Here is a 27,274-nt window from a genome sequence, read left to right as displayed (position 1 = left end):
AGTAAATAAATCTTAATATTAAGAATAATTAAAATAATTAATTATCTGATTTTTAGCTATACTGTAATTAGATATAAAAATTTTCTTAATCTGATTATAATCTGGCGGTTAGATATAAAAATTCTAATTAACCTGACCTGACCTGGCTGTTAGCCACTCTAGATCTAATTCTTATATATAATTATATTATTAAAAATAGTCTAAAAACCGCTGATTATAATTAAAAATATAAATTTAAATAAATATCTCTTTTAATATATCTAATTAATTATAAAAGATAAAATTATATTATTAGTATTACTAACTATACTTAAAATAGCTAAAATATTAAAAATATAAAATCTAAAATTAATAAATTAAATTATTTAGAAATATATTTATTAATATTAATAAAAATAGCTCTTCAGATTTATCTTTATTATTATAAAATAATAATATATTATATTAATATATTAGAGAGCTAAACAGAGAACTTAAGAAAATCTATAAAATAATATATTTAAAATATTTTATAATAATAAAAAATATTTATAAAATATTTAAAAATTATTAAATCTTTTCTAAATAATAAGCCGCCAGGCTTATAATCTTATAAAAATATAGAAAATAATTATATAAAATAATAGAAAATAATAAGTTAATTCAGAGAACAGAGACCAGAGATCCCGGTATCTGAAGTAGAAGACACGGTCATGTGCCCTGGAGCAGCCACCGCCAACAGCCTCGTCATCAAGAGGCTGCCACCGCCCGTTTCGATGTGTGAACACAACTCTTGCGCGCCTGAGAACGCAATGTCTCTCACAATAGCTGTCAATGTGCCAAGACCGAGGCCGCGTGCGAATGTGACACATCGCATTCGTATCAATGCGCCGAGCGCACTGCTGGAATGGTCCTCTCGCTGTACAACCACAGCTGTATACAATCTTCCAGTCGTAACACCTTCTACGTGTGAGGGAGCATGCATACCTTTACACCAGGCCATGGTTTACTTACATGATTCAAGGTATATTCTATTATAACTATTAGACACAGTTAAATTGTAAGAGGGTATCCCGTTGGCATATTCATGACTTACTATTGGGGAGAGAGAGAGAGAGAGAGAGAGAGAGAGAGTGTGTGTGTGTGTGTGTGTGTGTTTGTGCGGACGAGGAATGAGGGGAAGAAAGGAGGGGAAGAAAGAAGAGATAGTAAGTCAGACAATGAAGAGGGAAAATTTGGAAGGCGCGTTGTCCATCTCGGGCCTCCAGGCTATGGATTACCCACAGGGGAAGGAGGCATCCGCGATGAGATGGAACCAGATCTAGTATCTTCCTTCCCACCGCACCCCTCACACTCCATCACAATTCTCACAAGCTGCGCCAGATTACGTAGTCCATCAGTCGCGCAAATTCCCAGTTTTTAGCACGGCATCATACCGAGGTATGCATCTTGAAGGGCGCGAATTGGACACTTCTGAGGGGGTATATATAGCCCGCTGGTGCAAGCGTTGCAAGAAATTCGACCGACGGAGAATATTTAGTGGAAGAGTCTGATTCGGGCCAGGTTTTTCTCCCCCTTTCTTCCAACCCTCCCACGAAGGATGCATGGTCTGAAGCTCTGTACAATTAACTCACTATGATAGATATTCCCCACAGAGACTATAGTGAAGAAAGAAAGCCGCAGGCCGATTGGATTGTTGATATGTTGACGGGACATACTACGCAGACGGAACAGACTCGAAGCAATGAAGATATCTCGCTATTCGCTAGCTGCGTGCTGACTGCTGAGGCGGAACAGAAACAGATAGACAGTATAATTGCTAGGAGAGGTGAAGACTGCCCTGCAGCAGGAAACCCAACTGGGACGGAGGTCCAACAAATATAATTGACTCCTCGTTGAATATCTCGCCTTGAAGGTGAACCGATCAGCTTACTTGGTATCACCATGCACACGAACGAGGTGGTTCGGGCAAGGGTGTGTAATATTCTCTCGCACTTCGGGATCGTAGTGGTCGCAGCGAGCATTGGTCCCTTGTCTGGCCAGACATTGTTGGAATGTTCGACATGGGTCCCAGCACCCACAAGCATAAACGTAAAACACCCAGTAGCACCTTGACGAATTAGCATATGTCCACGTATGGTGATAATAATCATGACAATGAGCTCACATGGTTGGGACGGGGGTTATTGGGGCTTTCTCGCCTTTTCAGCCTTTGGAGTCGATGGAGTCGAGGATGAGGACTGTAGCTGGAAGGAAGAGAGCCCTGACACTTTACGCCGAGGGGAGATGTTGAGGGTGGACTTGTTAGTGAGGTCTGGCTGTACGTCAAACACATCAAAAAGACCACTCGGCTAAAAAGGTCCGATACTGAATGATAATGGGTTTGATAAGTCTATACAGTGTTTACGGAGTTCCACCTGTCGCCAGAATTACCAATTCTTTATCTTACTACCACGAACAACGCTCATTCCCATCTGCAACGTTTTGATACGTCCTGCGGGACTGTCAGTAGTGGACCATGTATCCCACCCCTCCTGATAACCTCCGCGCGCGTCTCCGCAGTCCCGGTTGCATTCACCACCCTTTGCGTCATACTATCCAAATCCACCTGCGAGATCGCAACCGATTGCCGGACCCAGCCAAGCTCGTCCGGCAATCGCTCATTTTCTATCTCAACGTCAGCCAAATCCCACGTGCATCCTGCTCGCGAAACCCACCAAAGAAATATTCAACCCAGGTCCGATTGACTGTCCCCGCAGTCTTGTTCCCAAACGCTAGCAGGTATGTCGCGGACTCCGCAAAGCTATCCGTCAGAGTCGCGTTGGAGAGGCCAAATTCGGGGTTCGTCGCCATGGAGGTGTTCATGCGAGCTGCGCGGGCGGTAGCCACGTCTTTGAGGTCGATGAGCGCGTGGGTCCAATACCCACGCGTCTGATCGAAGATGGTCTGGTTGAAGTCGTGGTTGTCGCCGAAGTAGTAGTCCTGGCGACTGAATCAGGTGAAGGGGTCAGTCACACACGCGCAATTCTGAAGAGGGATGGGTTGAAGTGATGCTTCGCCAATCGCACCTCAAGCTCCCATCATGTTCAATGATGTTATGACGGCTAAGATCATCCAGAGAGAAATTCGTCGCGTTGGGGCTTGGATTCGTGGCCAGAGCGCCCTGGAATAGCAGCTTTGCGAGGGCTGCGTCGATATTCAAGGCGTCTCCCAAACCGCTGACGGTTTGTTGCTCCGTGACGAACTTTCCGTCGTGGGGGAGGAAGCCGTGGTTCGCGAGCGAGTTTAGACCCGGGCATGGAGATCGTACTAATTTCAATCAATTAGCCGTGTTTACCGGTTGGGAATGAAAACATTCACCATCGCCAGGCCCGGCTGGAGACCAGGGCAGTGGATGTGGTGCTTCCGTGGAAAAGGCGTGGGCGGAAACCGCCGTCAACAAGATCAACGCGACGTGCATGGTTGATGGGCATTCCCCACCGCAGGACCCTGGATTTATATAAGGCGGGGACGGTGGCTCGGGTGATTGAGTCACGGCGAGCAGGACAAATGTCCTCCATTTAATTGGCCTTGTGACGGTGACTGACGCTGGCCAGGAATGCATGACTTTGCAAATTCGGTGCGATCGGCGGTCACTCAGTCGGCTTTGGAATGAGGGGTTGGATGGGTTGAATAGGCGTTTTTTGGGCATATTCACTTAGGATAGTCATCAAGGACTCGATTATACTGTCTATTTGTACCAGATAGAGACAAAAAAATCGAAAGTCGAATATGTCATTTATAGACGCGGGATGCGATCCAGAGGGCTTGCCGAACCGGCGTAAACCCCTTCCATCCACCAGAAAAAGAAAAGAAAAATACCAAACAAAAGCAAAGCTTACAACCAGGGTTCCCTGAAGTAAGTGTATCTGAATGGAACCCTTTGATATAGATCGTCTGGGGAATTGCTATCGCCATACTAGTTATGGGGTTGAGGCCTGGGCAATTCGGGCTTTTGACTGGCGGCAAGTATGATTGACAAGAATAAAATCAACGTTCAGATACAAATTATGCGAAATGAATAGCCTGCCCATGTTCTAGTCCAGTCAACATCATATCTTCAATTCAAGGCCACACGCCTCAATCCACAGCTGAAGCGTTAGGTATATTTTGGAAGGATGGAGGTCTATTTGGCATCATTCCAGGCGATCTGGCTGTCATAAGGGGTAAAATATATAACCATCAAGCTGCACGGTCGAGAGCTTTTGCCTGGAATTAAAGTCTAGAATAAAGCCTCTTTCGATAATACTGTCTTACATAGTAACTTTAGAAGTTTCAGCATTCTTATTTACATGCGTGTAGCATGTTCTTAGTCAGGTGGTAACGGGGTATTTTCATCACTGGTCCAAGTCCACACTGTGGTCGATGTAAAAACCGGATGAAAGTCGGGATACCCTTTCAAGAAATATAGATAGATAGATGGATGACTCCCACGTATCACTGACTAATGCCGCGTGATACGTGACGCCAGTGATTCTAGGGTAATACGGCCGAAGCCAATCGGCTGACAATACTATACTACTGCTACCCTCACTGTCGCACTGTATTTAAAGTTGCTTCGTTTGTGAATGTCGCGGTCCGGCTGATTCCGGACTGATAAATCTCTCTGAGTGCTATTTGCACCTCTTTGATCATATGGATACTATTAAGATATGTGTGTCTGCAAAACTATATTGGAAAACATAGGAAGGGCCTGGAGAATTTATTTGGAGAAACAAGGATCACCCCCAGTCTTGCTTTCAGAAACATTGCCTTTTTGCATATTCTTACGTCAATTGTCCGGATTCTTTACATTGACTGCGTGCCCCATACAACTATCTCTACATAGCCAGTTTATCAAACCAAATTCCAACGGTAATTTCCACCGCGATAATGATTTGGTATTATATTTATCTATATATCTTTTCCATGATCCCAAATCATGTTGTGGCCCCTATCTCAACCACTCTATTTGACTGGGAACATCAGGTGCACATATTAGTTAGAGAACTAATATGACTTAGCAGGGCTAGTCTAATGAATAGCATTCTTTCTATAGCTGACCATGCCACTATTTTGTTTGGAGTACTTTGGTAGAGGTTAGCCATTAATATACACAGATATGATCCCGAACACACCATGTGGGGCTCATCAGAGAAAATTAACTCAAACTATACCTAAATTAAACATCGGGACCCACTCCTTGGCATCACGGGAGGTCCCTAGATAATCAGTTAATCAATTGATCAGGGGCCTGTGTCCATCTAGCCGACTCCAGGTGCGGGTCATACGATATCGGAGGTGCTCTGTAGGGCATAGCGTAGATACCATAACCGATGAGTACTGACTACTGAGTAGATAGCCTGCTCTTTCTCGGCACCACTGCAGTAATGACTAGCACTAGAATTGGGGCGGAAAAAAAATAGCTCCACACTCAGGCCCGCCGGGAGATGTCTGACAAATAAAGTGCTCATCCCAAAGACAAGTTAAACGTGCCATATTTCTGCATCTCTCTGGATGTTATCTTTCGTCAGACCACTTTTGCCCACGCTACGTATAGTGTCATCTAGCTTAGGAGATTTTCAGCCACGTCCGGGTGGACCAGGCTATGACAATTATGGGATCCTAGACGAGCTTCCAGTCGAACCTGCTGGACTCCCGATATTGGTATGAAGAATTGGTGGACGTCGACAGATAAGTAATATCGGTCTTCACGGAAGCCCGACGGAGGCTGGGATGAGATATCTAAGGTTATCAGATTCATAGCAGACACTAAGCATAGCTGCGACTGGCTGTAGAGTCCTAGGGGCCCTAGGGAGTGTCAAGGATCCAGTCACCATTTTTCATGATCCATAATTCAAACCAAGCCTGAGATAGCTTATCAGTGAACAGAACAGTATATTGATAGTCAAATCAAACATGAAAAAGTTTCAATACCCAATCCTGGGTTATAAACTGCCGGGAGACAGGATGAAGGGATATGGAATAAGAAACTCCCGTGCAGAAACACAAGTTTAATACAATAGGTCATGTAAGAAACGAAGCCATTTTGGATGAGAACCACCAATAGATACACTCCCAAATGCGAAGCTTGATTTGGTATCCACTCTATCTAACCATCACGATACACGGCCGCTGGGTGGGGCTAGCGAATCATCATCCTGCTATCGGCTAATAATAAGATGATGGCCCTGCTTATATGATTCTTTGTAATAATAGATACGCAACTTCCGAGAGTACCCCAAATTAGTTCAAGATTGAACAATCATGATAACAGGGCGCTATCCCGGAAGCTGAGACAGCCACGTCAGGGTCGCCATCCCCACACAAAGCCGATCTTCCGCCCGTACCCCCCATAAGCCCATACGGGTGCAGATCCCTACCACATCAGCCTCTTTCTAACGGCTTTGTGGAGATCTTCTTCGTCAGACGGCTTAAATTACATAAAATGGAGCCCTCGAGTAGCAAACCGAATCTGTCCTAGCATCCCTGCCCGGGCGGCATGCAAAAGACCAGGCCGCGAGGAATATAAATACGGGCCCGACAGCACCCCTGTTTATCCTTCTCCTCACTCCTCTTCATACTCAAGCTTTGACTACCGCTCAATTCTACTCAATCCTCCAAGATGCAGTTCAACGTCTCCACCATTCTTCTGGCCTTTGGCCTCCTGAGCACTGCCTCTGCCATCAACTGCTACGCCACCCTTGATCTCTGCAACTTCTCATGTGGTGATGGCGAGTTCCCTTGCACCTACTACTCCGATGTGCCCGCCAGCTACCCCTACTGCTGCGCTTAAGCATTTCGCAAAGGTATATCCGTGTCCTGATACTGATAGTATTATTCATCTCACATACTTTCTTAGAATCTCTCCCCGCTGAATTTGGCACAGTAGCCATACGACAAACTGCAGGAGCGCGGGAGCAGAACGAGGAAATTTCGACCTGTACGTTGGATGATTTGCTGGATAGTATGGATCGGATGGAGCAGGTTTCATAGTGTTACATTCCATGTCATATAGAAAAGCACCATTGCCGAATTTGACAGACTCGAATCGAGACTTACTCACCAGATTTCACATCGAATGCTAACGAATCACCAATCATCTATTGGGCTTCGACAGCTGAAGCCCTAATTGTAGCTTCTCCGCACGCTGTGCTATGAGACTAACCCTGGCATATTCCTCACCAGCCTCCAACAAAAGTGTCTCATCCAGTTCGTGGTAGAACGCCGCCAACAGGTACGACTTCCACAACCCACGTCGGTGCTTCCGACTAACATACATAGTTAGCCCAAAGACGAGTAAACTCAGCAGAAGGACTGGGACGGGCATCAATAGCCAAAGCCAAGCCACATAAAAATACATCTCGTCGTGGAAGAGGGTGCCGTGGACAGCCTCATTGCTGAGGTCACAACCATACCTAGTAAGTTGGTGGCCCCCGGACCCTGCTTGATCACTTGCTCGACGCCATCGCGAGATCTCAATATATGAGTACTAGTTCATACCGTTCTTGATCTCCGCGAATTTCTTCCTGGGGAGACACTACAACCACACCCTCCGCCTTTCTATTTTGGAATAGTCTACTGCCAAGATTGAACTGCTAGACTAAAGGTGTGGCAAGAGGGATGAGGGTGTGACTGTACTCCGTAGTGGCTCCCTCATCTGGGGAGGTGCATATCACATCGCCTATCGGAATAAACTATCCCTGAATGTGGCAGAGTGCGATGAGGGGAGATTTCAGTTGATGCCGGGTGATTTATTACTTCGCTGGAGATAAAGACCTAGCATTGACGTATCAAATACCAGCTTGATTACAGCAAGATGAATTATCGCAGTGGACTTGCCCTAATTTGTGATGGCGTCGGAGTCGGACGCGGAGTTGGAAGGAATGAGATCCCTGCCTAGTCTCCCTCACTGACGAAGTTTCAGGTAACAGTGGTTCTTTCAGGGGACAACTCATCAAGGCACCAGCTTGCCCCTCACTCGCCCTGCAGCAGAGCCTCCTTTGAAGTCAGCAGTCAAGACCAACAACAGAACCCTACCATGTCCGCTCCACGGAAGAAAGTCTTCTCCAAGAGGTCCCGCGCGGGCTGCCGCACATGTCGGTAAGTAAACTAATCGGATTACCCTGGGCCGGAGTGCTGTTGGCTAAGACGTGACTTTGAAGCGCGCGTCACGTCAAATGCGACGAAACCCCGGGAGCATGCCGCAACTGCACCAGTTCTGGACGCACGTGCGAGGGCTATGATGTGTGTCGGTTGGGTCCAGGCGGGGGGAATCATGGCGAATTCGACGGAAAGCCTGCGCTTGAGTTGCAGGCTGCGATGACCGTGCGGCTGGCATGGACTGTGACATCAGATGAGCGCCGGTGTCTCTCGTTCTTCCAGTACCGATCCATCCCACATCTGGTCGGGTTCTACGACTCGCCGCTCTGGCAGAAGATGGTGCTACGATTGTGCCGCACGGAGCCCGCCGTATACCACGCCGTCATTGCCTTGGGGGCTGTGAACCAAGCTAACGAGATTGCCGGACGCGTTCCCCGACCGGGGCAGAGGAATAACCCCCAGGCCTGCAAGAGTAGGTGGTACCGATTTGCTCTGGAGCAGTCCGGTCGCTCGATTGCCCTGTTAAATAGGCGGCGTCTGTCCCAAGACCCCCAGTTCCAGGACATCATCCTGGTGTGCTGTCTCCTCTTTACCATATGCGAGCTCCTCCATGGGAACCGCAACCTGGCCATTTCCCACGTACAAGGAGGGCTGCGCATCCTGCATACAATGCAGATCCAACGCCAGGGCTTAGGGCTCGAAGTAAGCCGGACCAGTGGTCAGCGCCAGCTCCCCACAGGGGCAGCCTCGCCATTGTCCACGGTAGCGGAATGCGTGGTGGAGACTTTCCTTAACCTCCAGGAGTCCTCGATATTTTTCGGGGCGCAGGATCCACTGGAATTTGACCGCCAATTCGTCCTCCATCAGCCCTACGAGGACTACCTTCGTGACTTCCGTAGCCTGCAGCACGCACAGCAGGCATTCAAGCCACTGTTCAACGCCACTATGCTATTCACCTCGACATACATGAAATCCTCCGACTCGGACCTCCAGACGAACTACGCCACCCTCCAGCACCAACAACTGCGAATCATGTCCTGCCTCCACCAATTCGTGCGGGCATTGGATCTATTTTGCGTGCGTGCCTATGGAATGGCCTCTACGACCCTGGATGGGCGCACCAAAGACCGACGCGAAGCCGAGCTAATCCGCCTATGTTGCGGCTTGGGCCTCCTATCCGCTAAGGTGGCACTGTACCCCAGAGGTGAATCACTTCCGTCCGTGCTAACTGGAGACTGTGAGGCCTTGATCGAGGCCGCCGAGCGTGCGATGAGCCACTTCGGCCAGGATGCCCCCGCCTGTACAGACAACATGGTCTTCGTCCCAACGCTATACATCGGTGTTTTCCGCTGTCCGGACTACGGGCTCCGCATCCGCGGCATCGAGGACATCCGTTCCTGGAGATCGGAGGAAGGGTTCATGAGCGCCACCTGGGTGGCGGACATCCTCGAGGAAGGCATGAAGTTAGAATTGAAGAGGATGCATGAGGCTGATGCGCCACGGTGTGGGGTGACCTTCGAAACGGACGAAGATGGGAACGTCTCGGCGTGCATCCCGTACCGGGTGGGCACGGTCAAGGAGGACCGCTATCTGCCACTGCAGCGGAATGAAGAAGTGATCGCTGATCTTCTTGCGATTGAGAACGCGAAAGATTGGCCCTGTGTTCGAGGGTATGGGTTGCTCAAGCATCTTGGAATGTAGTAGACTGTCAAAAAAGGGTATCCGTTGCATTTCTCTATTTGACTGCGAACCCCAAAAGCTATGAGCAATGAAACCCCTAGCGAGCCCTGGCAAGGGAACCCAAACGGACGAGTGCTTTGCCCGCAAGGTAAAAGAAAGCCGATGATGTCCGACGAGTACGAGAATCAACAGGAACTAGCGTGATATGGACACATTACCGGAACTGGGTAGGCTGGGCATTCACAGGCAGAAATGAAGCGAGATTAATAGCTGAAGGACAATAAAAACGACGGCCAAAAAACATGCAAACAGAAGGGATTCGCTGGTGGTCACCCACCCAACTACTAACCTTCCGGCGTGTGGCTTAAGTACGGCTGAGCGGACGGGAAGCCCTGTTCTCCACACCCTATGGTCGCATGTACAAAACTTGCGAGAGGTGATATTGATATAGAAAGATTCATACAGTATTGGATTGATAGGGTTCTTGATATTATTCGTGTTTCCCCTGCATGTAGCGAGAAAATGTTGTGTACTGGGTTTTTACTCCTGAGATATAAATTCCTGGACAGATCCCATGTATTCTTCTGCCAGGTGGTGAATTATAGCCCTGGTAACTAAAACCAGTCTCTATTTTTCTTGATGGCCCTGTCTTTCCGCTCTCTCACGGTATCTTGTGATGCCTTTCATCATGGAACCACCCCTAGAAGAACAAGCCCAAGAGAGCCTTGATACCGACATTACGGAAAGGAAAATCCAGGGTATCAAGGACCGTTACAATTCAGCAGGCTCTGAAGAAAAATCCAGCCTACTTGAACAGATCGCTGAATGCGCCGCAAGAAAGGCTCAGCTTGAAATACTAGATTGGGTCTTCAGCGAGGGCTTCCAGGTCCCCCCCGACTCACTGAACAATGAATTCTACCACCAGGTTTGCTTCGCGCAGTCCATACCTGTATGGAAGAACCTTATCAAGAACGGCGTCAACATCAACGGCCATCACAGCGAATATTTTGCTGATGCGCTGAGCATAGAAGCCTACGAGGGAAATATTGAGATGATACGCTTCCTTCTAGAGAATGGGGTGGACCCGAATGATGGGTGGGGGGTATGATGACTACGAACCTGCCGTGTCCGCCCTAGTGGGCGAGAAGCCGTCTGTCGAGATCCTGAGTCTGATGCTCCAGCATGGATGGACCCAGAAAGAAAGTTCCGCACATATCGCAGCGGCGGAAATTGGCAAGATGCAGGCGCTCAAGTTACTGGTCGAGCATGGGGCGAACCTGGAGGAAGCCCGTGGATGGTGGTCCAACGTTGGTATTGTTGATTCGGACAAGTGGGGGACTGCTTTGTATCGCGCAGCGTATAAGCGTCAGAAGGAGGCTGTGGTGTACCTGTTAGACAAGGGCGCTAGCATTCACTTTGAGGATGAAAAGGAGCGATCTATCATGTGAGCGGCAAAAGAGGGAGGAAACGAGGAGGTGATTGACTTGTCGAAGGCTGCTGGGTTGCAAGAAGAATGAAGATCAGATAGGCAGTAGCCGATCTTGTGCTAACGGGAAATATCTACTGTATTTTGTGTTCCATCCCACATGAGTCTCCCGTTTAGCCATCGGGATATGAGGCTCCCTTTCAAATATTAAGTCGTCCAAGCGAATCTGGTGGCCTGACTTGTGGCACCAACTTGATCCCCCAACTGCAAAGACATGCGTCACCCTAAACGCCTGAATCAGAACACCCATTCAACTTGTCAATCCCAGACCAACCGGAAGAACTCTTCTGCCTCCGGATCGTGCACTTCGTGACTGGTCCCACGCAGTGAACCCAACCGTTCCGCCCCGGGGACCCCCACTCACCCCTATTGCCGTTGTCGGAGATCGAGGTCCAGTTGCAACCATCTTTCATGATCCTCGAGCAGGACGGACCTGGAAATCCGCGAGAGCGAATGATCCAAGGTACTGGGTGGGGTGGCCGGACTGTCAGATTTGGAGGCGGAATTGGGGAAATTGGGGAAATTGGGGAAATTGGAGAAGGTTTCACTCCGAGTCTCTGTATCACTAATCTGGCCAAGCCTCGATTCTGACGGCCAAGGCTGTCTGTAAGTCATTTCCAGACAGCCGTATCTTATGATCAGCTGTCAGATTTAGGGAGAATTGAACCGATGATACCCAGCTTGCCGTAGCGGTCATAATTCGCTCGTGTGAGGGTAGAGGCCAGATCAAGTAACAAGGCTGAGAGCGTCGCCATTTTTACCGCGGCTTTGCGATGCATCTCACTTATCATCTCATAACCAGGAAGAGGCAGAAACTGATATTATCACTGAGATCGATGATGAACTTGAAATTGCTGTTTGGCGGGTGATCAAGATATGAGAGAACCTATTATTGACTTCAATATTTCGCCGGTATGTAATGACCTGCTTAGATGTCTAAATTTCCCATGTCGCTCTGTAGGACAACAATTGCTTCCCTCCAAGATTGTCATATTCACTGGCGGGAGATCAGCGCGGTATTTATTGCAGTGGATATGTCTTGGCCATGGTATTGTGACTATGGTTGGGGTTGCCGTTTCTCTTAAATTCGCAGGGAGTGTGGGACAACAGGCGCATGTACAGCTTAGCGGTACCCGGACAAATCCAACGGTGCTGAGACATGCGGATTCGGTGGCAACCTCAGCGGAGAATATCTTCCGGGTGAAGCTTTTTCAGGTCAAAGGCATAAATGGGGAAGAGTTTGATCTGCTGAAACCGGTTCCTGCAAACTTAACTACCCCCTTACTGCGGTTGACCTGGAAAATTAAGCGGACGTTGCGGGGCATGAGATATCGAGATATCCGAAGATTTTGGGGTTCAGGTTATAAGGTAAGGTTTAGGGTCTGGGTTTATGCAATGTAAGTCCTCTGGCTGTGCGTAAGGGTTTGGGAGCCCTAGAGAATTGTTGTAAGACTGCAAGTAGTCTTATCGGTTTTCCGGGTGTCATTATCTGCTTAGGAAAAAAGAAGAAAAAAACAAGGGCAGCATCCAGCGACGCGATGTCCAACCCCACTGCATGGCTCCCTGATCACTGTATGTGGACGAATCTGAACATTTAATCGCGAGATGGTGATCAAGAATGGGGGTGTCAGTAAGGTGCGCCATGCATGCTTGACTCTTGAAGCCGCTGTGAGGCACCCCCTTGCTTTAAGCTCAAGAGTGGAATCTCCAATGGCCATGCTCTGGGCTGGCAGCAGATACCACAAGATCTGCAGAGATGCGGTCGATCAGAGACCAGGGGAAAGCAAAGCCCATGGTTATTAACTGATTCGGTGCGGAGGATGGGACAATCCCTCACCCGCCCCTCTTATAATGCAGCCAAGACATTACCTGTTGTCGAGCTTGACCGGTGTTCTTTCCGCTCGTGGAGTTTGTGGCCGATGGACAAATAAGGCATGGTGCAAAATATCAACTGATCCAGTCGCCCTGCGGGTCTGTGGTGTTAGCCATGGTTGAGAAAGCCGAGTCCGTCCATGATGGCCGCAGTTACAGACCCTGATCCGCAGCAATGGCCGCCTGGGACCCTAAATTTGGAAGACTGTATGTCTGCCTCGAAAATTTCCAGATTATTTGGTCCGAAAGCTCATCTGATGGCACAGTACAGGGAGCCACGGCCACCGTCGTGCTACAGCCCAATCCCACAGACCACCCCAATGACCCGCTGGTAAGGTAAACCAGATCGTTTCAAAGGCTGTCGCTAACACAAACGCTGCCTTGTATATACGACAGACGTGGTCCAAACTGCGCAAAGCCACTAACCTCGCTCTCGTAAACTTCTATGCCTTCGGGTTATCTGCGCGACGTGCATGTCGGTCGCGTTGACGTTGACGATGATATGTTGGGGGAGGGCGGCGCGGCGGAGGACGGCGGACTCGTATCGGCGTCTCGCAATGCTGAAGCCGGGGAATCGGCTCTGATTGCACCTGAGGATGGAGCTGGTGGCTATGGTGGTATGACACCTAATTTAGCTACCCTATGCGGTTGCTTTGTGATATCTTAGAAGAGAATTGAAAAAGTAAAAGGGTGGGGAAGACGGCTGAGGAGGGACAGGGTGGACGCCACATACCGGGGGATGTACCACAAAGCGGAACCACTGTCACACAGCATAGGGCTAGCAACTTTATGTCTTTTGCTTCGTATATAAACGGAAAACAACCTTAGTGACAACAAAACCACTACCAGACAACATAAAAAATATATAAAAATCAGGAAAAATACATGCAACAGAAGGGATTCGCTGGTGGTCACCCACCCAACTACTAACCTCCCGGCGTGTGGCTTAAGTACGGCTGAGCGGACGGGAAGCCCTGTTCTCCACACCCTATGGTCGCATGTGGTAGAGTAAAGAAAAAGATGCCCTACATGCTACGTTTTCAGGAGTTGTGGATTAGTTCGATTCTAGATCGCATAGCTGTCTGCATATAAAACATTGAAGACGCAGTGATATACATATAGTACCAAATCTCTCTCGGAGGAAAGACATCTGCCTAATCACAAGCCCTCCATCTCCTTTAGCATGGGAAGATATACATGCTGGTACCTTCCCAGAGCCCATGAAGTGAAGTAGAGCTTGTAATTGGGATAGCCGATCATGCTTTGCATTCGCAAGAACAAAGAGTCAGTCAAAATTGCTTGATAACAAAGAAGGTAATCTCAAACCTACCATGTATTGTTGAAAACTCCCTCCACACCCTCCTGGTACCACTCTCCATTCGCCTGCTGCCGGCTCATAATCAACTAGAACACAAATGCTTAGTACTTGTATACGATTCCACGAGAATAGAGTGTAGGAAAGATCGTATACCTTGAGCCCTTTCTCAACGGCTTCCTTGAATGGATACCGCGCATGCATTAATGCCCAGCAAGCCCACGCCGTATTCACCACCTGGCTTCGCTCATGCTGCACATACTCCTCCACCTCGCAAGAGGTATAATGCTCTCTCCATCCCCCCATCATCTTTCTGTGTGCGGAGCAGAAACTTGCAACACCGGCGCACAGGTTCACTGGTCTGCCACGTCTGACCAACCAGTTCCAGGCTCCGCATTGCAAATAGTGAGGCGTAGGTAAAACATACGCCCGATGATCCATACCAGCCTCCGTTCGGCCATTGTTCACTCAGGATATAGGTGCATGCACGGCGGATGACTTCCTCAATTTCAGCCGCCCGGTAGGCGGGAAAATGGCGGTGGAAAAGCGAAAGCGTCGTTACCACCGCCGTGGTGCACTCGGGATACGGATATTCGACCATGATGCTGTCGAAGACCTCCGATGAGTTAACATATTCAAGTTAACTGCTGGCGCGGGTTCGCTCGTAGCTGCTAAAGCCGCCGGCGGGGTTTTGCATGAGTAATAAGGTGTCGACGCAGCTCTGGAGACGCTCGTCAGAGATGAGGCTGGGGAAGTTGCTGCGATATTAGGGTTAGCGCCGACATTTGCATTCCTCATGAAACTGTCTATTAAATAAGTACTCACCACTCTTTCTGAAGCATCAACACCGCTTTAAGACCCTCCGCAGCACAATCGGACACCACATAGCCATTATCCTTGGTGCTGAACGGCCAGCCGCCCTTCCGCGGGTGGCGATAAGGGTCTTCCAGATTGTCCCGCAGTTGAGAGACGTCCAAAAATTGCAGAGCTTTTTCCAATGACGAACGAAATTCCGAGTCCCTGCCCAGTCCAGCCTCAACCATGGCCTGAATTGTAAACGCCGTATCCCACGCCTGGACGCCATTCGTACCACTGCAGGTCATTCCACTTTCTCCCATCCACATATAAGGGGGTATCTTTTCCCGGTGACTTATCATGCGAGGGCTATCGACGCCATCGGAATGCCACACAGCGACCATGTGAAAGGCTTTGTTGGCTGGAGCCAAACAGTTGTAGGATGTATTTTCGTCTTCGCGTTGGGTCAATGCGCAAACTCGCTGGTTTGCCCGTTGAACGATCCAGTCGGGCTGTACATATTGCTCCCAGAAACGCAGGATCCGGTTGGCGACGCGGAGAAGATTCGATGTTGGCTTTTTCAGATCAGATGGCGCCACATGATCCCGATACCGCTCGAAGTTGATTTTCTCGTACGGTGATATATAGATTTCGTGACGCAGGCTGGCGAGGAGTGGATTTAGAGGTTTGGTGGTCTTTTTGGAATACCGATATTACACGGGAAGGTAAACCACGCGGCATTGAACCCACCAGGGCCATGGATGGAACGGAACCCAGTCAGCAAGCAACCTTGATAAGTAAGCTTATACCATAGTCGATCGCACGCCAGTAGAGAAAAGGATACCAGGACTCGGGTGGGATTGGATCCACTCCATCCCAACTGTACAGATTCAATAATGCGAGCCAGACCTTTCCCCATTGAGGCACTCCAATTGCCCCTCCTATTGATAGCATGAGTCGGGTCCCAGTTTCATAGTCAGTAGGGGGGAAGGAGTTTACCTAGGGTGTGAAGGCGGGTACGAGCCTTGGTGGCTAGAGGGTGCGTCGGTTCCAGACCGAGGCGTCGCAGGGTGATGTAGTAGAGACTAGTCGCAAAGACAGTTGAATCGCCGGCCGAATGTAGACCCCACCCACCATCTTGATTGACAGTGCTTGTTAGATAGCGGATAATCTCAGTCTTCCACTCTGGTGAAATTTCCGTCTCGGTAATGTACATGGCAATCACGGTGCCAGCCAGCAAGAAGCTGGGTCCACCGTATGCACAGCCCCAGTGGCCATCCTCCAGCTGGAGGCTTTGGTAGAAGCGGAACCCATTGCGAGCAGATTCCTGAAAATTGCTCGAGGTCGGAAGTTGCGGTAATCCCAAATTTGATGAGGTGAGCGAGCCAAACATTGACGCACGGTAGGCAGTCCGAGGAAGTATTTCTCCGCCGCAGACTGTGGGCGTTGTGTCGATGTCTGCTCATCGACATACTGCCATCGATGGACACCGTTGTTGACGTTGAGTCGCCATCGCTCAGGATCTGTTCGATTATTTGTCGACAGCATTGAGCCTGTAATTTTTCAACACTTTAATACTCCTGCTGGCGGGTTAATAATGCCACTTGAATGGACAACCCCCCGGCAAAAGCGGCGCATGTATCGAGTTTATCTAGGAGGGGTCAAAAGATTTGAAGGCGAAGAAGAAAGAAAAAGCAGCGACACGAACAAAGACGCTACAGACGCACCAGCCAGGATGCCGGCGCTAGTACGGTGCAGGGATGGCATGGTTTTGGTGGCAGCCTGGCAGGGGCTGCAACGCATGACTCGTCGCCTGCGCTAGCTTGATCGGCCCAAGAGAAACTACTGTGGACTTTGGTTGGACCCCCAAAGGGAAAGAGAAGTGATTAGGTCGAGAGTTCATTATAAGTGTAATGAGGGGACTACAACCCTAATAAACTGGCATCAGACCTGGGATATCGCTAAGTGTAGATCACGGCTTCAATCGAGCGTTTGCGGAATAGCTTTTGCCCTAGCTGTGCACCATTACTAGCTGCACCGTCTCCACGTAAAAACCAGCGACTGCGATCTCATTCCTCCCCCCTTTCCACCGCCGGAACAGACCCCGACGGCAACGCATTTACAGCCTCATAGATCGCCTGGACGTAGCTCGCGATCCGGTCATTGCCCAGGGTCCCCTCTCCCATGCGGTTCATCACGTAGCCAATCGACATGCGCCGACCCGTGTCCATCACCACCGATGATCCCCCCCAGCCACACCAGAACCCGATACGGCCCTCCGGAAGCCACGGCAGAGTCTGCGGGACCGGCAGCCCGACTCCAAGCCCGAAGCGCAGGCGGGCGAAGAGCACTAGGTCCGGGCCGCTCACGTGCTCCTGGAGCATGCGGGCCACCGTGGCCGGGGTAAGATACTGGCGACCGTCGACGGTGCCCCCGAGAGCCACGATGGAGCCGATCCGGGCCAGGGCACGGGCGTTGGCGAAACCGGCGTGGCCGATGCGGGAGTGGCGGAAAGCCGGGGTCATGGGGGCCTCGGGCGGGAAGGGGGTCCCCGCGAAGGACCTGGCGGCCACGCTGGCGGGGCCGAGGTCGGGAAGGGCCAGCGGCGGCGGGGGGATCATCTCCGCCGTCCGGGGCCAGTCCCGCTCGGGCACCCCCAGCTGGACGTCCGCGCCCAGCGGCCCCGCCAGCTCGTCGGCAATGAACTGGTGCAGCGGCTGCCCTGTGACGCGGCGCACCAGCTCCCCGACCAGGTGAGCTTGGTTGGCCAGGTGGTATCCGGAGTGTTCGCCAGGCGTCCACCAAGAGGGCTGTTGCGCAAGTTTCGCGGTGGATGTGGGTATATCGTAGATCTCTTCGAGCGTTATCGGGGCCTCCCAGGCTGAGACGCCGGAACTGTGGCTGAGGATGTGCGAGACCAAGACTTGTTCCTTGCCGTTGGCTGCGAACTCGGGCCAGTAGGTGGAGACGGGCGCGTCGGGGTCGAGCAGACCGCGGCTGACGAGGAGGAGAGCTGCCAGGTTGGTGACTACCTTGGAACTCGACCAGATGGCGGTTATTGTGTCCTCCTCCCAGGGTCGGGTGCGGGCCACATCGGCGTGGCCGCCCCAGAGATCGATGACTGTCCGCCCGCCGAGGGTGACGCAGAGTGAAGCCCCCAGCTCGTCGCCGTCGCGCACCCGGTCCTGCAGCAACTCGCGGACGCGACTGAAGGCCGGGTCACAATGGCCGTGGATCGCCGCCATGGGAGATGTTTGTGATGGGAAGAAGCGATGCGTGTGAACGGGGCCTGTGGGTGGTCTTACTCGGCAATACCCCTGAAGGTTGAGACAGAGGGAAGATACAGAAGAGCTCGAAGATGCTGTAGAACGGTGAATAAAAAGCGGGCAAGCGATCTTATAAGGAAATCAACAACCCGCCGAGTATCAGACCAGCGACACACAGTCCTTCGCTTACTAAAGGATCTCAATATTCACCATAAGCACCCCGATCGCGGTATTTAATCACTTGAAAACTGACTTATGTCACATTCAACTCCTCCCTCAGTCTATCGCAGCTTTTTGCGGTGTTTATCGACGTTGTATGGTTGTAATGTTTTGAAAATATACTGCTTAGGCTACATGGCTTCTATATTATAAATCAAGAGTCCAGGATTATACATAGTAGGCCGCTGGCGCAAGTTACCACGAGGTTGTGGCCAGTTGTGGCCAGTTATGACTAGTTATAATCAGTTATATAACAGTTTCTAATAATTGCTGATTAAAATAAATAATAAGTATCTTTATTATATTATATATAATAATTATTATATTATTTTAAAATTATATTTAAGAAAATAATAAGAAAATAACTATTTAAAGCTTATTTTATAATTATTTATTATTATTAAAAGTTTATTATTTTTTTATTTTTAATCTATTTATAAAGAATTATATTATTATTTTTTTTTATAATAAATAAATTCTTTATAAATTATTTACTAAATTACTGTTATCTTATTATTAATTTATTATTAATTTATTATTAATTTATTATTAATTTATTATTAATTTATTATTATTTTATTTTTTTTTATATATATTATATTTTTCTTTTTTTTTATTCTTTTATTTTTTTTTTTTTATATTACTCTTTTAAGTTATTTTTATTATTTTCTTTTTTTTTTTTTAATTTTTTATTTTTTTTTTTATACTTTTTTTTTATAATTAGACTGTTATAAAGAAGGCTATTAGTATTAAAATAATAAAAATATTTAAAATATTTAAAAAAATAGTTATTTATTAATTAAAAAATAAGCTGAAATATTTTTATAAATAATATAAAAAAATAATATTAATATAAAAAAAATAGATAATAAATATAATTTAAAATTTTTTTTTATAAATAATAATATAGCAGAGATAATAGTAATATAAAAATTAATTAAAAAAAATAAAAAGAACTATTAAAATTACTAAAACTTAATTCTAAAAATAACTAAAGAGAGTAATTAATATTAAACTTAATTAAACTATACTAGCTAGAACTTTAAGATTATTTAATAAAAAATCTAATTATTAAGCAGAAATATAAAGCCGGACTGGCTTAAATTTAAAAATTAATAATTAAAAAAAAGTATAAAATATTATAAAATATAGTTATTATTATATTAAGAAAATTAAATAAGATCTTAATAAATATCTTATATATTTTATTTATAATATAAAATTAAAAAATATATACAGATAGAAAAGAGTATTTTTTTAAAAAAATCTTTTTAAAAATATTATAGATATAATAATATAAATTTTAAAGAATATTCTTATATAAATATATAATTTATTATAAATAAATAAGTTAAATAATAAAAGAATAATTTTTAGAAAGATTTTATTAGATAAAAATTTAAGAATATTTTAAAAAAAATTTTTATAGCTAACTTCAGTAATTAAAAAAATAATAAAATATAAATTTATTAAAGTATATAATATTAAAATATAATAAGTAGTTAAGACAGAAACTGATTCTGCAGCTAAGAATAAAATAGATTTAAAAAAAAATATAAAAATTAGAGTTAAATAAAAAATTATTATTATTATTATTTATAAATATAATTAAAAATAAATTTTTAAATTTATTAAAAATATAATAATTATAGATCTAAGTCTGAAAGTATAAGCTATTAAATAATTAATAAAAACTAATTCTTAAATAATAGTTAAAGATCTTTAATCTTAAAAATTTATTTTAAGTTTATATTTATATAGAAATTATTCTATAATTATTAAACTCTTAAATTATAATATAAACAGAGAAAATAATTATAACTATTAAGAATACTAAAAGTATAAAAATTAATAATATTAATAATATTATATTAAAAAAACCCAAGTATGTTAAGAAAGTAGTAAATATAAGAAAAATATTAAATAATTATATTTTTAAATTAAATATATATCAGATTACAGAGAATCTTTAGTAATTATTTAATATTAATATAGATATAAATAATCTACTTATTTAATTAATATTAGAGAATTATAAAAAAATCTTAATATATAAAAAATAGCTAGATATTTAGAAATATTAATTTAATAATTATAAAAAAATCTACAGAAATCTGAATATTATTAATAAAATAAATTTTTAAATAAAAAATATATAATATAAATAAGAGCTGAAATTTTAGTAGCTGATTTATATTAATTATATAATTAAAATTATAAAACTTAATTTATTATATAATACTATTATTACTAATATTATTAATATTAATAAAATTTAGAAGATTATTATATTTTTTTTATATATAAATATTTTTTTAGAGATCAGCAAAAGACTTTTACAGCTAATATAATATAATAATTAAATAAATTTAAATATAAATATATTATAGCTAAATAAGATAAAATAAAATCTTTAAAAAATTATTTTATAATTATTATTATTCTATTTTATTTTATTAATTAGTAAATAGATAAAATAATATTAATAATTAAGAAATTTTAGATATTACTCTATTATAATAATATCTGCTGTTAGATAGAAAGCTATATTAAAAATAAGTTAATAAAAAAATATAAGATCTTTAAAAACAGGCTTAAGAATATATATATTATTATAATAATTTTATATTAGATATAGAAGATATACTATAATTTTTAAATAATAAAAGCTTAATATAATAATAAGAAAAAACTATATAATTTTATTAATTTATATATATTCTTAGATTTTTTAATAATTTAAATAAATATTTTAGAGTTACTATATTTAATAAAGTATATATATTTTAAAATAGAGAATTAGATATTTTATTTACTTATATATAGCTATATATTAGATTCTATATTTTATTAATTATTATATTTTTTTATAATAATATATATAATTTTCTGAAATATATCAGACTTTTTTTATATTTAAATTCTATTATAAAGATAATATTTATTAGTAATTATATATATTAGATTATTAAGATCTTTTTTAAGATAGAGAATAAGTAATTACTCTATAGTTAGAAGTTTATTATTAAATATATTTTTAGTAAGAAGATATAGAATATAAATATTATTTTTTATTATTTAAAAAAAATATTATAATAACTTATAATCTGCGAAATACAGAGCTTTATTTTATTAATTAGATTTATTAATAAAATTAGAGCTGATATTCTTTCTGTTTTTAAAAAAATATTAATTTTAAGTTTTAAATTAAAAAAATTTATAATATATCAGATTTATAAAGCTATAAATTAGTAAAATATTTTTATTATAAATAAAAAGAAATTAAATTATATATATTAATATATAAATTAGCTTTATAAGTTAATTATAAAATTATTATAATTAAGTTTTATTAATATAGAAAGCAGTCTGTCTATTTCTGCTGTTATAAAGTTTTTTAATATAATTAAATAATATAAGTAAATAGTCTGTGTATACTTGAGTCTGAAAATAAAGATTTTAATAAAAAAAAATATTATAAAAGATTTTTATATATAAATCAGAAAATATTATTATATTAAGATCTTACTTAATAATAATAATAAGAATATAATATAATTTAATATTAAAGATCTTGAATAGCTGCTGTAAGATATTTCTAAGATATAAATTATATTATTAATTATTTAAGATTAGATATTTTTAAAATAGAAGAAATCTTTTATCTAAATCTATTTTTTTAATAAAAAGATATATATTTTTATTATTCTGATAGAAATTAATATTAATTATACTATTATTTATACTAGATTAATTATTAAAAAAAGATTAATTATTATAAAGTTATTTATTTAAGATTCTGATAAGTATATAATATTAATAATAAATTATTTAATTAGTTTAATTAATCTAAACTTATAGAATTTCTGCTGTAATCTCTATTTATTCTTTTTAATTATTTTAAAAATTATAAAGAATTAGTCTATAAGACAGATATTATATATAGATTAAATTTATATAGTTTTTATATATAAATATTATATATTTAAAATATTTAATATCTATCTAATAAAAAGAAGTATACAGAAAGTATTATTAGATTTTATTATAATAATATATATTAAACTGATCTCTGCGCTTGATAATTCTAAAACTAGATTTTTAATAAAAGAATAAATTATATAGAATATATATTATAATACTATTCTGTTTAAGCTTATTTTTTTAAAGAAGCTAGATATAGTTTTTATAATAATTATTTTTTTTATAAGAAATAAGATTATTATTATTATTATAAAAGACTTTTACAGATAATTAATTAATAGTTATAAAATAAACTAAATAAGAGATATAAGAGACTGACAGATATTAAAAAAAATATAATTAATAAAAAAAAGATTAGTAATAATATAAAGACTTATTAAAAAAATATATAATATAATAAAAAATAATACAGATATATATCTATATAAATAGATATATTATAATATAAAACTATAGATTTTAATAATAGCTGTTTATTTATAATATAAAATATTTTAATATATTTCTTATTTTTTTTTTATTTTTATTATATAAAAATATCTGCTAGACAGTTTTATTTTTATAATATTATTATTATAATTATATTAAATATATAGTATTATAAATTCTTAATAATAGAGACTAATAAATATATAATTATTTTAGATATATTATATTAGCTAATACTTATTTAATATTTATTTTATCTTTAGTTTACTTGAATCTCTCCCGCACTGGAGATTATATAAAAAATATTAAAAATATTTATTATTTTAAGATAAGTAATATCTCTAGAATATCTCTGAATTATATTATTAATTATTATAGTTTTTAAAAAGAATATTATTCTTAGAGATTAGTTTTAAGTAGATAGTAAAAATTATTAGAATAAAGATTATAATAAATTTATTATTTTAGAACTAGTCTTTTCTACAGTAAATATTAAATTAGAATATAAATATATAAAATTCTTTATTTTTCTAGAATCAGAATTTAAATAATTTATTCTAGTCTAGAGATTCTGTTACTTTAGTAGTTATATTAAATAATATATTATAATTATTAGTAAGATTATAAGAGATTTTTATATTAATTTTTTTTTTAGCAGGCGGGAGTTTAATTCTACTAATTAAAATATTATTAATAATAAAAATAAGAATTCTTATTTATATCAGCAGTCTTTATAAAAGTTAATATATATTAATAATAATAAGATTAATAAAAATATACTGTCTAATTAATTAATATTAGTTATTTTTATTCTTTTATCTAATTAAATTAAAATCTCGCAGTTAAATAATAAAATATTTAAGTAGTTAATTCTTTATACACAGTAATAGTTTATTATTATATTAAATAATAAAAAAATAACTTGATTAGTTAAGCAGATATTTTCAGATCTTTTTATTATTTAGAATATATATAAAAATATAGTAATCTATATTTAGAACTTATATAAAATCTAAAAACATAAGTCTCTAAATCTAGTACTGAGAAAATTTAATAATTAGATTCTAATATTTATATTTTAATAGATATATAAGATTTATATTTTAATAAATTTTATTTTTATAAATTAGATTATAGCTAGTTAGTTTAAACTTAGCTAAATATTTAATATTTTTTTTAAACTTAGTAGATAATATTTATTAATAATTATTTTATTATAGATTAGAACTGATTCAAATATAAGTAAAAAAGTTAATAAAAGATTTTTATAAATAAATAATAATATTAATTAAGATTAGATATTATAATTTAATTAATAATTATAATTTATTTTATTAGTTTTACTAAGCAGGACTTTATATATTGCTTAAAGCTTAGAATATATAATAAATAGAATTATTATATTATATTATATATATTTAATAACTTATATATATATAAGTAATTTTAAGATAAGCTTAATATTAAAAACTTTTCTTAGTAATCAAAGTCTGTGTTTAGAATATATTATTATTAATAAAAAATTAATATTAATAAGCTTTCAGAAGATAATTCTACTGCAGTATATTAGAAGAAATATTCTCTTTTAAATAATTCTAATATATTAGATTTAAGTAATAATAAAATATATATTACTATATCTTATTTATCAGAATAATACTGAATAAATCAGAATCTGAATAAGATAATTATAATATTATTTATTATTAATAGTCAGAGACAGCAGTATTAAAAAAAGAATATAGATAATAATAATAATAAGAGTAAGAATATAAATAAGAATAGATATAAGAATAAGAATAAGAATAGATATAAGAATAAGAATTATAATATTTTATATATATAGAACAGAAAGAATAAAGATAATAATTACTAAATTAAAGTTATAAAATAATTATAAAATAAAAAAAAAAAATAATCAGTCCGGAACTAAAATATATATATAGTATAATATTTAAGAATATACTAAGTAATAAAATTAAGAACTTTTCTTAAGAAGTAAGAACTTTTCTTAAGAAGACTTTATTAAACTTTCACTTTCTTATATAAATTGGGTGCAAAAGTGAGGTGAAAGTAAGAGAAAGATAAAAAAAGTAAAAAATAAGAAAAATTAAAGATTAGATAATTAAGTAAGAATTTTTTTTTAATCTTTTAGAAAGACTTTACTGAACTCTTATTTTTTTATATAAATTAGATATAAAAGTAAGATAAAAGTAAGATAAAAATAAAAAAAAGATAAAAGAAAAATAAAAAAAATAATAAAAAGAATTAAAGATTAGATAAATAAAAAAAAGACTAAAAGCTGATTTAACTTAATTAAAACTTATTAAAAAATTAATTAAAAACTAAAAGATCTTTTTATTTATATTTATAGCCAATTAACTATTAAAAGTATATAAAAATATATAAAATTATATAAAAATTATATAAAAATTATATAAATAAAATAAAGTCGAGAATAATAAAATCAGTAGTTAAATAAAGATTAGAATAATTAATAAAAATAAGATCTCTTACTCCGCTGCAGAATAGACAGAATTTAGAATTATTAATCTATTAATTAATAATCTAAGACAGTTAACTAGTCTGAGACCGCAAACTAATAAGTCTTAAATAATAAACTAATAAATTTATTTATATTATTAATATATCCCCGCAGTTTTGATAAGATAAAATATCAGAAAAACTAGAGTAAACAAATTGCTAAAAATAGAAAATAATAATAATAGAATTTAATAAATTACTATATTTAATTATTTAATAAATTAAATATATTTCTGATTAAGAAACTGCTTAGTCAGGCCATTTATTTATATTTTATTAATAAATATTTATTAAATATTAATTATTTTATTCAGGGCTTCTTGTCTTAGCTAATAATTAATAATATTAATATATTTTAGACTAGTTTAAAATAAGAAATTTTTATTAGTAAGAATTTTAACTGTTTAATAGTTATTATATAATATAAAGAAATATTAATTAAGATTAAACCCTATTTATTTAAAAAATCTTTTTTATTAAAAAAATTGCTTGACTGCAGCAGTTAGAGCTAATAATTTAGCTTTAAAAATTAAAAAAATTATATAATACTATTTCTTACTTAGCTAATTAATAGAATTATTAAATAAATAAATAATATATTTTATTAAGCTAGCGCGATTTTAATTATCAGCAAAACTAGTATTACTGACTATATAAAATAAAATAGAACTAGAGCTAAATTTAATAGCTAAGTTTTTTATTTTTTTTAAATAGAAGATTAAATAATCCACAGTCCTGAGATATTTAAAATTTAAATTAATTAAATATTCTAAAATTAATTAATATAATTTAATAATATCAGATCTAGTTTAAACTATAGAATATAAAACTAATTCTATTTTCTGCTAAAATTTATAAATTTAATTAGCAGTAATCTAATAAAGTAGATTCTTTACTAATTTCTTATTTAAAAATAGAAATTTAGAGTTTTTTCTTTATTCTAAATTAAACTTATTAATAATCTTATTAATATAGTTTAATTATTGAATCTATAACTTTCTATTTAAGTAATTATATAAGATTTAAATATTAAGAAATAAATTAATCTTTTTAAGATCTTTAAATTTAAATAATATTATTAATTCTTGCTTGAATTTATTAAATTTTTAATAATTTAATTTATAAAATATATAAATTATATTATTTATAAAAATTATTAAAATTATAAATTTATTAATAAAAATATATTAATCTTTCTGAATAGACTTAAGCCCTAAAATTATTAATCTCTGTTTTAGAATATTTTATTAAAAAAATAATAAATATCTTAGTTTATATAGAGCTTTCTATAATAAAAAAACTGTTTATTTATTTTTTAATCTAAAAATTAGACTTATATAGATTTTCTTCTTAATAAAACTATTAAGAAAGATAATAATTATATTTAGTTAATTAATTTCCAGATTAAATATAATAATTAAAATCAAAAAAATTTATATAAATCTGACTGTAAAAATATTAATATATATTTTTAATTAATCAGATATCTGTAAATTACTTCTAATATAAATTTAGATTTTAAAATTAGTCAGATAATTAGTTTTATTAAATTTATATAAAAATATTTATTTTAATAATAATACT

The 27,274-nt window shown here is 38.6% G+C and overlaps 8 protein-coding genes across 8 annotated transcripts; 4 read left to right on the top strand and 4 right to left on the bottom strand.

The window, feature by feature from the left end:
• Positions 1-2,443: 2,443 nt before the first annotated feature.
• On the bottom strand, positions 2,444-3,439 carry BO70DRAFT_342148 (peroxidase family protein; the record flags this gene model as incomplete). The annotated part of the gene is made up of 4 exons (XM_025541364.1): positions 2,444-2,646; positions 2,697-2,968; positions 3,048-3,288; positions 3,340-3,439. 4 exons carry the CDS (start codon positions 3,437-3,439, stop codon positions 2,444-2,446), a joined length of 816 nt encoding a protein of 271 aa, XP_025396365.1.
• Positions 3,440-8,038: 4,599 nt separating this feature from the next.
• BO70DRAFT_381810 (Zn(II)2Cys6 transcription factor) lies at positions 8,039-10,056 on the top strand (the record flags this gene model as incomplete). Its single annotated transcript, XM_025545496.1, has 2 exons — positions 8,039-8,100; positions 8,163-10,056. The coding sequence occupies 2 exons, from the start codon at positions 8,039-8,041 to the stop codon at positions 9,799-9,801; spliced, it is 1,701 nt and encodes a 566-aa protein (XP_025396364.1). The 3' UTR covers positions 9,802-10,056.
• A 412-nt stretch (positions 10,057-10,468) lies between these two features.
• Positions 10,469-11,228, top strand: BO70DRAFT_399143 (ankyrin repeat domain-containing protein; the record flags this gene model as incomplete). The annotated part of the gene is made up of 2 exons (XM_025546846.1): positions 10,469-10,882; positions 10,962-11,228. 2 exons carry the CDS (start codon positions 10,469-10,471, stop codon positions 11,226-11,228), a joined length of 681 nt encoding a protein of 226 aa, XP_025396363.1.
• A 404-nt stretch (positions 11,229-11,632) lies between these two features.
• On the bottom strand, positions 11,633-12,379 carry BO70DRAFT_431650 (uncharacterized protein; the record flags this gene model as incomplete). Its single annotated transcript, XM_025548258.1, has 2 exons — positions 11,943-12,379; positions 11,633-11,853 (listed from the first exon to the last, which is right to left on the bottom strand). The coding sequence occupies exons 1-2, from the start codon at positions 12,055-12,057 to the stop codon at positions 11,633-11,635; spliced, it is 336 nt and encodes a 111-aa protein (XP_025396362.1). The 5' UTR covers positions 12,058-12,379.
• Positions 12,013-12,769, top strand: BO70DRAFT_115129 (uncharacterized protein). The gene has a single exon (XM_025537909.1). The coding sequence runs from the start codon at positions 12,143-12,145 to the stop codon at positions 12,665-12,667; it is 525 nt and encodes a 174-aa protein (XP_025396361.1). The 5' UTR covers positions 12,013-12,142; the 3' UTR covers positions 12,668-12,769.
• Positions 12,770-13,313: 544 nt separating this feature from the next.
• BO70DRAFT_431649 (uncharacterized protein) lies at positions 13,314-13,792 on the top strand (the record flags this gene model as incomplete). The annotated part of the gene is made up of 2 exons (XM_025548257.1): positions 13,314-13,469; positions 13,535-13,792. 2 exons carry the CDS (start codon positions 13,314-13,316, stop codon positions 13,625-13,627), a joined length of 249 nt encoding a protein of 82 aa, XP_025396360.1. The 3' UTR covers positions 13,628-13,792.
• A 504-nt stretch (positions 13,793-14,296) lies between these two features.
• Positions 14,297-17,015, bottom strand: BO70DRAFT_389343 (terpene cyclase/mutase family protein; the record flags this gene model as incomplete). Its single annotated transcript, XM_025546073.1, has 11 exons — positions 14,297-14,399; positions 14,469-14,542; positions 14,610-14,745; positions 14,786-15,069; positions 15,169-15,211; positions 15,279-15,911; positions 15,966-16,037; positions 16,093-16,189; positions 16,248-16,575; positions 16,650-16,771; positions 16,976-17,015. 11 exons carry the CDS (start codon positions 17,013-17,015, stop codon positions 14,297-14,299), a joined length of 1,932 nt encoding a protein of 643 aa, XP_025396359.1.
• A 207-nt stretch (positions 17,016-17,222) lies between these two features.
• BO70DRAFT_342142 (serine hydrolase domain-containing protein) lies at positions 17,223-18,493 on the bottom strand (the record flags this gene model as incomplete). The annotated part of the gene is made up of 1 exon (XM_025541363.1): positions 17,223-18,493. One exon carries the CDS (start codon positions 18,491-18,493, stop codon positions 17,318-17,320), a length of 1,176 nt encoding a protein of 391 aa, XP_025396358.1. The 3' UTR covers positions 17,223-17,317.
• Between the last annotated feature and the right edge of the window lie 8,781 nt (positions 18,494-27,274).

Source organism: Aspergillus heteromorphus, assembly GCF_003184545.1.
Source record: "Aspergillus heteromorphus CBS 117.55 chromosome Unknown BO70scaffold_26, whole genome shotgun sequence".
Lineage (NCBI taxonomy): Eukaryota > Fungi > Ascomycota > Eurotiomycetes > Eurotiales > Aspergillaceae > Aspergillus > Aspergillus heteromorphus.
Note: the sequence above shows the minus strand (reverse complement) of the source record. Positions and strands in the feature narration are given on the sequence as shown.

Excerpts from the sequence above, each read along its gene's own strand:
- BO70DRAFT_115129 (XM_025537909.1), top strand. The coding sequence starts at position 12,143 with ATGAGAGAACCTATTATTGACTTCAATATTTCGCCGGTATGTAATGAC.